This window comes from Trachymyrmex cornetzi, unplaced genomic scaffold, assembly GCF_001594075.2.
Source record: "Trachymyrmex cornetzi isolate Tcor2-1 unplaced genomic scaffold, Tcor1.1 scaffold16, whole genome shotgun sequence".
NCBI lineage: Eukaryota > Metazoa > Arthropoda > Insecta > Hymenoptera > Formicidae > Trachymyrmex > Trachymyrmex cornetzi.
The window spans coordinates 802,097-811,306 of record NW_017296201.1 but is presented as its reverse complement, the minus strand read 5'-3'; the positions used below and the strand labels follow the sequence as shown (position 1 = coordinate 811,306).

The following is a 9,210-nucleotide window of genomic DNA, read 5'->3' as shown; positions in this document are numbered from 1 at the left end:
TGACGATGGCACAGTGATCGTCAAGACGATGGTCGGCACCAAGGACGTCGAGGAGGACGACAGAGTTGGAGGATACAAGGGGAGTAAAGGGCGGGAGATGAGTCGCTTAGCGCAAATGCGCTCTATTCCGAAGAAGAGTATTAGGAGTACGTAGGAGTACTATAGGAGGAAGAGGAGGAGGAGGAGAAGGAGGAGGACGAGGACGAGGGCGAGGGCGAGGGCGACGGCGACGACGATGAGGATGAGGAAAACAGACTCTTTCTCTCGCGCTCACGCAGGGGCCCGCCTCGCGCGCGCGCGCTACGCTACACCATCTCGATGGGCAGCGTCGTGTCGTGTGTGCCTCTCGCACGGCGCACCGCGACCGCGACCGCGACGGCAACCGACACCCCGCTCTCGCTCAATTGAGCTCTTCGCTCTCCGCTCTCCGCTCTCCGCTCTCCGCTCTTCGCCGATGGCCGATGGCCGATGGCCGCCGCCGTCGTTACTTGTACGCGTCCAGGTCCGGCCGTTGTTCGGGCAACATGTTAGCGAAGAGCGCTGTGAACCGCGACACTCCAACTCCAACGCGAACGGACTTGGCTCAGTCCTCTTCTTAGGAGTACCTCGAGGGTATCACGGAGTGTATCGAATCGCACCGCACGAGCACCGCACCGCACCGCACCGCACCGCACCGCACGCATGCACGCACGCACGCACCGCACGCACGCACGCACCCGTGTGTCACCCTCGTCCTCTCACGGCTCTGACGGCTGTGACAGTGCCAAACACATAAAATGGCGATTTCGCGCTGGCTCGAGGCTCCAGTCACACAACTTCGGAGTAGTTCGGTACTTCGGACTTCGGTTCGGACTTTCGGAGCAAACGGGCGTCGCAGAGATACCGCGATTCACTAGATGGCCGACTCTAGGATAGATTCGACTATTCGACTCGATGCGCGTCGGCGCATGCCTTCGAGACGGACAAACTGGATTCGACGTGCGTCGTATGTACGACGCCCTGCAACCAATCAGAAAATAGGATTCCGATCATACGAAGCAAAATCCATCGGAATCCTATTTTCTGATTGAATCCAGCATTTGCCTGCTCCCCGAGCGATTGAATGGTCGCGTTCAGCAGAATTGGATCATCTAGAAGAATACATCAATAGCAGCGTATCTGCTGAACGCGACCAATGTCACTGGTTGGATCTATAACTAACAACCAATCATTTTCATTCGCTTGGCTAGCAGGCTAGCCTTTTTTTAACGAAGGAAGAGCGAAGCGGATAGTGTTCTCTTTTCTGATTGGTTTCGCCATTTTCAGCTCGATTTAGGGCGCGTTCACACCTAGACGGAAAAGCAGAAAGCTGAAAAGCAGTGGCCAATCAGAACTCGCGCTGGTAAAAAGCCGAAATCGAAGACTACCAACGCGACTTCTGATTGGCTGCTGCCTTTCCTTTTCTGCTTTTCCGTCAAGGTGTAAACGCGCCCATATATCATAGACTTTACTGTACGGAATCCATAAACATTGGGTGCATTCAGCGGACTCAACAGTTGAGTGAGCGCTCACTGTTATTGGTGTATTCTTCTAAATCTAAAATTCTGATTGGATGAGCTAAAGAATACACCAATAACAGCGAGCGCTCACACAACTATTGAGTCCGCTGAATGCGCCCATTGCTTAACACTCGAGATGATCTTAAACTAGTGCTTGAACCAATCTTAAGCCGGTATTCATAGTAAGTTCTTATATTCAAGATCGCCTTAAGTTCAGTCTTAAGCTGTCACGAACCAATCAGGGGGCCGCATTAGCGTCTTGAGACATTCCGTTAGATCTAAAAATATAGACCAACCAGATACAAGAGCTGACCGTGGCAGATGGCCATTTCTATCTCTTTCCATTCAATGGTGTAATGGGAGAGAGAATGAGAGGGGAATATGCTAGATTTACATTGCATCCGATTTGCGTCGTACGACGAAAATCAGATGCAGGGTGAATCCAGCATTAGCCGTCTCCCACGGACCTCTCTCTCATTATTGTCGTCGACATTTGATACATTACTTATAGCGTTTTCGGCCCGATCGGGTTTGCACCAACCTGGGTTGGATTAATCTTTCCTATTGGTTGATATCACACGCTCTACCAATAGGAGAGCGCAAAACGCCATTAATCCAACCCAGGTTGGTGCAAACCCGGTCGGGCCGAAAACGCTATTAGATACGGATCGCGCAGTCCATTCTCTGTGTCTTTGACACTGTCGTCTTTGACCCGTGTCTCTTGTTGGAAAGTTACCATCGTGCAAAGATGTACATTTGGCCGCCAGTAATATCGAGAATGATCGAGAATTCGCTCTTCAACTTTTGCTCCACCAATTGACACCGCGTTCAACTAGTAAGGGGCTGCGTACTATGAAAGGACTAGGGAACAGGGAACAGAAAATACGAATTTTAGCCTATCAGAAATCATGTATGGTGGAATACACAGTTTCTGACAGGTTGAAATTCTTATTCTCTGTTCCTTGTTCCCTATTCCTTTTATTGTGCGCAGCCCCTAAAGAGCGATGTCAATTGGTGTAGCGAAAGTAGAGGGCACATTTTCGACGTGTCGGGGGCCAAATCACAAATGTCCATACATAACTGCATGCATAAGCATATATATGGCATACATATATATATATATATATATACACACGTATTTACAGCGTTGTGACTTGTAACGTACTGCGTTTTTCGTAATTCCGTATCCGGTTTTGAATGCGATCACGGGACGTTGCGTTGCAGGATTTGTTGTGCACTTGAATAAACTAATCCGGAGGCAAAACATCAAGAATATAATATATACAATAGTTCACGAATAAGATTACTTCGGAAGATCATTCGTTCATAATCAGTGGTGAGTTCACCTGACTTGCATTCACAATTCTTAATTATTCCTAAAGGCAGAACGTGAGTTGCGTGTTTTTCGAATTAGATATCGTAGATATATATTTTTGAATGCCTAAAGAAACATATATCTTTGTATTTTTGCACCACAACATCAATAGATGGTTTATTACGCAAGAGTAATCTTCGGTTAGGCTACTTGAATTCACAAACGGAGCATTTGATAAATCGACATGTGTTTGTAGATAACATGGAGGTGCCTGTGTTTAGTGATAAAGTCACACAACAGCTAAAATTGTTCGCTCAGCAATGCATGAGTGATGCGTCTCTTCTTCATGATCCAAAACTGTCCTGTATTAAGGATTTGATAGAACATTATGGTGGTAAGGTGCCAGAAGCTAAAGCAAATGGTTCTTCAGATACCAAAACAGAATTTGAAAACAAACCTGAGCAACCACAATTTGAATCGGCACCAGAGAGTGAAGAGAGTGAAGAGAGCGACTTAGAGTTGGATATGACTGACGTAATCGGTTTGTCTTATATATTTATCTCTTGCAAATTATATATATATATATATATATATATATTCTTACATTGTTTTTTTATAATAAATATATAATAATATAATATGCTTGTCTTTCTTTTTTTAGAACCTGATGAAGATGCTCCTCAAAAAATGGGAAATTTGACTTTACAGCCCAATGAGGAGGAAATCGCAGAGTCACAAGCAAAAAGGTCTGAAGCAGTCTCTGCATTTGTGGAGAAAGATTATGAAAAAGCCATACAACTTTATACAGAGGCTATTGTACTGAATCCTCAAGCAGCCTTATTATATGCTAAACGTGGTCAAGTTTTCCTAATATTAAACAAACCGAATGCTTGTATTCGTGATTGCGATCGTGCTATAGAATTAAATCCGGATAGCGCAGCGGCTTACAAATTTAGAGGAAGAGCTCATCATTTGCTTGGAAAGTTTGAGGAAGCAGCAAACGATCTGAGACTAGCCTGTAAGCTGGATTTCGATGAACAAGCAGACGAATGGCTACGTGAGACCACACCGAATGTAAGTATTGCTTTTTGTTCTGCATGGGAAATGCTGCACATCAGGTTACAACTCAATTTCTATTCTCTAATTAACTTCTTATAAAATCGAGGCATATGGAATGAAGGTCACGATTGAATTTTTTAATCGATTGTTTACATAGAATCATGCGCCCCTTTAGAAGATAATAAGAATTAAGAAATAGTAGTTCTCTTTATTTCTAAACATCATAATTGAGTTTAAAAAATTCTACAAAAAAATTACATCTTATAAATTAACGGAACAAAGTGAGCAGAATCAATTTTAACTAATATTTTCATTTGTTGCTCATTTGTTTTGCTAACTTGTAAGACGTAAAAATTTATTTTTAATTTTATACGTTCATAAAAGTTCTCAAAGAACTAGTGACGAGAGCAATATTCAAAGATACCAGAAGGTTTACGGGTTATCGCCGTGTTTTATCCATTGCTAATGCCAATGTTTTTCGTGAATCTTGTCGTTCGCTTTATCAGGGCGAGGAGCGCACTGATATATAATACCAATCTAACTAAAGAAATAGATAGTCTTCATAACATACATGTATCTGTAACATTAAATTTACTTGATGTAACCTTTGTATAATGTAGAATAACAATAATGACAATAGCAACAACACAATAGTCATAATAATATCAACAATATATTTATTCAAACGCCAAGTCGCGTTATATTTATACCATTACTTCATGTAAATGAAAAAGCTTGCTTACCGTTGTTGTATTTATCTTGGTGTCATTTGATTAGAATCATGATATTAAATCCGATTACTCTTTCTCTCTCTCTCTCTCTCTCTCTCTCTCTCTCTCTCTCTCAGAAGTTGGTTCAAAATTAATGAAATATATTTGAGACAGGTAGCAACAAAAACGATTTAAAGATATAAAAAGATTATTTAAAAATTCAATTTTACATTGAATTTTGTGACCTAAGAGTCACTAGAATTCAAAAATTTAATAATCGAAAACTTTAAAAAATTAATTAAAACTTTGTGACTTTGAAAAATTAGGCAATTAAGAATTTGGAAAAAACTTAATTTTGATATCCAAAATTTTTTTTAATTTAGTATTTAAAGATATAAGGAACTTTATTCTATCCAACGCACCAACTAGAAGGAAACCTAAATTTTTGATCAAAAACAAACATCACCATTCGTCTCACGCATTAACTGAGCAATGCGTGAGAGATCAGTATATCTTTAATGAATTTAATTACACATTTTAATAAGAACACAAAATCAGCTTATACGAGGTATTCCACAAAAGCCACAAGAAGAGATCATCTTATCTCTTTTTCGCAATGGAAATATTTCGGTATTAGTTTAATTTCCCCGGTACAGAGGAATTTGGCGGACGAGATTGTTGCTCAACATTACATCTTTTTGTTTTTTTTTTTTTTTTTTTTTTTAGATAATCAGCAGACGCGCCGATTTGTCGCGAGAATTTAAGTATTAGGTGCAACACTAGTTTAGTTTACATTTTCAAGAACTTTAGGAAATTAATCTTAAAATTATAACAATTAAACAATAAGATAATTAGACGAAACTTATGCAAAATTATGAGATATAATTATCTAAAATAAAATTAATTTTATAAACAAGTCAATATCTACACTTCTTCAAAATAAATTTCTTCAAATTATTATTAAATATGGATAAAAATGTCAAAATTAAATTTTTTGAAAAAAGACGAAAAGTTATGATTTAATGTTATATTCTCTGAAATTAGAAATTTTTTAAATTAAAATTAGGGATATCTGGGATTCGGCCTTATCCGATCCTTTTTTTACTATTGGATAGCCGGATATCATTAGTATCGAGCAGTATATATCCGGTTAAAATTTTATATTTAAAGTTTGTATTATTGATGCAGAATTCTTTTTTTTTTTTTTGTAAAATAGAATAGAGAAATTTTACTGGATATCCGGAAAATATCCGATATCTGGTCGGATAATTGTCCTACCGGATATTCGACCTGATATTAGATATCCGGTGTCACATTCTATTCGATATCCGGCAATTTTATAATCCGGTTTTACATCCCTTAAAATTTATCTTGAATTTTGATTAAATTCTGTAAATTTTGATAATTTTTTTTAAATGCCTAAAAAAGTAAGATAAGCTATTGTTGCACCGAAGCCTCGAATTTTCGCCGAATCGATATGATATCTGAACACATAAATTCAAAGGGAACTCTCACTGTCCGCTTTTGGATCGGAATGGTAGCACTAGCATTGTTTTACCAGACACAAGCAATACACTTGCTCTTCTTCTGCAACCGAGGAAGTGTTTCGACCACTGAACTCGTGATATCACACTCCACAGCATGTTCACGTTTTTTCACATTGTGTCATATGTTGTGAAGGACGAGGTTAAACTATTCGGATCTAGAAATTATATGGCGTTATTCGCCCGTTCAAGTGATGGTACCTCCAATTTTCATACTTCAAGATTCCATGCCTTTCCGGTTCCGTTGCTTTCGCGACCGTCAGCTTCTTTTGCAAACCGATTTCTTGTCATTAGAGCAGCTCGAATACAACTTGCGAGGATAGCGCGATTTATAGTTGCCTGTGTTTCAAGAAGAAAATCCTTGGTACCATCTCAAATATCGGACCACGTTTTTCAGCTCGTTCACCATCATCGAGCATTTTTAAGCTACCAAGGCATTTCGGCTACAGGCTGAGTGTTTCTTCTCGGTCTAGCGGAGGTAAACGTCGCTTTATCGCCAGTCCGTATTTCACATGGTATCAAGAGCTCCGTTCTGGAACGCGGATACGCACTCAACTCGGTGGACTGTTACCTTCGTTCTCGTGCAACACCGCTTCTACCGACTTCTTATAGTTGCCCACTAACTCGGGTAAATCGTAGGCGATGGATACATCAAGCCTGTTGATCGGACAGCCGCGAAAATATGTGCATGTAGAGCTCAACAGTGGGAAATCATAAAGTGAATTTAGTCGGAAGAAATCACGGTAGACATCCGGATCTGGTAGATCGTAGCGCGATATATTCGTGAGAGTGCTGAGGCCTTCGTAGATATGATAATCCTGTGGATTTTCGATGATCTTGTCGCTAATCTCCCGTTTGTTGCCGAAGAATGTCTTGTGATTGTAATACGTCGTCAGATAACAGTCCACCATCTTAGCGTGATTACGTACTCGTACCTGAAATTGCCAAAGATAGAACGCATCAAATAAATTTTTACTAAAATAGAATTATTTTAAAGTATAGCAATAAAATAGTTGATCTTTTAGTTCTTTAATAGGGGTTCTTATTGTTGATTTTTATATTATTTTCTCGAGGAAAGACAACTATTTTTCGCTTTGTAGAATTCTGTAGAATTATAACAAAAATAAGAACAACCGTAGAATCAATTAAAAGTATTTATAGATGATCGGAATAATTATGAAAGAGTAAAACACAATCATGGTATGACACAAGCACAAATAGCACGCTAACAGTACTAGGTTTTCTAGGGATGAGAACAAAAAATCCCGAATTGCAATTGGCTCCATTAATTTTTCCACAATCATCGCTAATATTTCTTGCCGTATTTATTTGTATCCTACGATGAAATATATGCGTGTAATTAGCAAGTTATTGCTTAATTTTGCTCTGACTATTTCCCGTTAATTTTAAATCCTATGTATATAATTTTAAAATTATATACCCTTAAGGACTCGTCTGAGATTCGGAAATTTTTCATAGATCGATACATGATGAACGCACTTGAGTTAGTCGAGTTGTATAGTCAAGCAGCCATGTACGACACTCTATTGTAAGTATTAGGGATGAGAAGGAAGGATTTCGAGTTTGAATCCAGTCAGCTTCGTATTTTTTAGAATTGATGTGAACTTACGGCGAATCTTCTGGCGCTTGCTATCTTGTGCTCAACCCTCTTGTTTATTGCGGAACGTAGGTCGCGAAGGAATGCGCGTTCTTGAGCGTACAACAACCTGATAGGCGCACCAGCCTCGTAGGGTAATGACCATAACGACGTGGAATACATTATTGGCGGCTCCGCGCTTGACATGAGCGGTGATATATTCCAGATTAAGGCGCCTTGCACCCTCATGAGTTCTTCGGGCTTTACCTGGTCGGCTTTGTTAAGGATAATACGGGTCTGTGAAAATAATGTTATATTAGACGTTTTTCTAGGACAATCTCTTTTTAGGGGCAAATAACTTTATCTCATTATTTTTATCATCTCACCTGATATTCTCTTCCTTTTAACTGGTCAAGAATCGCCTCGGTTTCGGGACCAACATCCAACTTGGCGGGATCGTAAACCAAAAATATTATGTCTGCTCGATCGATGAACCACTGACAGGCATCATTAAAGGGAAATAACCGTTGAACTTGCTTTCGAATTTCTAAAATACCCGGAATCTCGACAATGTTCACCTAATAATATTTCATGTAATTAACATGTCGAATTTTATCATAGTTTTATCATGTAACACGCGTAAATTATGCTTTGAATAACATCAATGATTGTAGTTGTGAATATCAATTATAATTTTTCTTTACTTGTTATTGTATTAAAGTCCTTCATTATACATTTTTAATCATGTGTAATTAACATAATAAGATGATTTAAAAATTAGTTAGAACTTTAACTGAGAATTCTTTTAATTTTATTAAAGAATAGAGCACAAATTTGTATAATTTTGATTGAAAATCAAACGTTAAAATTTCAAATATGAAACGTTCTAAATATTTATTCTAATTAAAAATTAAAAATTTTCAGTCTTTATCAATCAATATTGCACATTATTTGTCAACGTACATTCCCGATATGCAATAAATATTTGTAGACGGATAAAGATCTTTTACAATTGCTTACTTTTTCTAGCAACTTATTATTAAGTCGCAGGCCTCTGAGACGATCTAGTAGACCCTGTCCGAACTTCTGCAATCCCGAAAAAGTCCAATCGGCGGCCAACTGGGTGCCATCAAGAACCTCCTCCTCCTCGCCGTGCATTATTATGTTGAAGTAGGCCGGTGATGGCTCGGCTCCTGTGTCATTTTTTCCATTTGGCGATTTGCAATGCTCTTCTAAGCACTTTCTCAAACCACCTAAACACTCTCTGTATATTCATGCTCCTAGCATGCCAGCTATCGCTAAGTCTTGACTACTTTACCAGCGCAAAGCCAAAGAAAAAATGTAACAAAGAGAGAGATCACATTCCTCTTTTAATTAATTACCCACCTGTCCTCAATGACATTGGCTTGTATTCGATGTCGAGCAGATAATTAATGATGGATGATTT

General features: G+C 39.1%; 3 protein-coding genes across 3 annotated transcripts in view; 2 read left to right on the top strand and 1 right to left on the bottom strand.

Moving 5' to 3' along the window:
* Positions 1–6: 6 nt before the first annotated feature.
* On the top strand, positions 7–844 carry LOC108758648 (uncharacterized). Its single transcript, XM_018503691.1, has 2 exons — positions 7–417; positions 460–844. The coding sequence occupies exons 1-2, from the start codon at positions 236–238 to the stop codon at positions 773–775; spliced, it is 498 nt and encodes a 165-aa protein (XP_018359193.1). The 5' UTR covers positions 7–235; the 3' UTR covers positions 776–844.
* Positions 845–2,681: 1,837 nt separating this feature from the next.
* LOC108758624 (putative protein FAM10A4) overlaps positions 2,682–9,210 on the top strand; it is an 18,867-nt gene continuing 12,338 nt past the window's right edge. The window contains exons 1-3 of the mRNA XM_018503660.1: positions 2,682–2,874; positions 3,110–3,394; positions 3,515–3,927. Of these exons, the coding sequence (XP_018359162.1) occupies positions 3,115–3,394; positions 3,515–3,927 (693 nt within the window). The 5' untranslated portion in view covers positions 2,682–2,874; positions 3,110–3,114. The remainder of the gene's footprint in view (positions 2,875–3,109; positions 3,395–3,514; positions 3,928–9,210) is intronic.
* The window catches only part of LOC108758654 (sarcalumenin), a 10,932-nt gene continuing 7,539 nt past the window's right edge, over positions 5,818–9,210 (bottom strand). Inside the window, exons 7-11 of the mRNA XM_018503701.1 lie at positions 9,150–9,210; positions 8,784–8,956; positions 8,150–8,341; positions 7,797–8,060; positions 5,818–7,101 (exon numbers count right to left, since the gene is read on the bottom strand). The exon at positions 9,150–9,210 is cut by the window's right edge and continues 56 nt beyond it. Of these exons, the coding sequence (XP_018359203.1) occupies positions 6,718–7,101; positions 7,797–8,060; positions 8,150–8,341; positions 8,784–8,956; positions 9,150–9,210 (1,074 nt within the window). The 3' untranslated portion in view covers positions 5,818–6,717. The remainder of the gene's footprint in view (positions 7,102–7,796; positions 8,061–8,149; positions 8,342–8,783; positions 8,957–9,149) is intronic.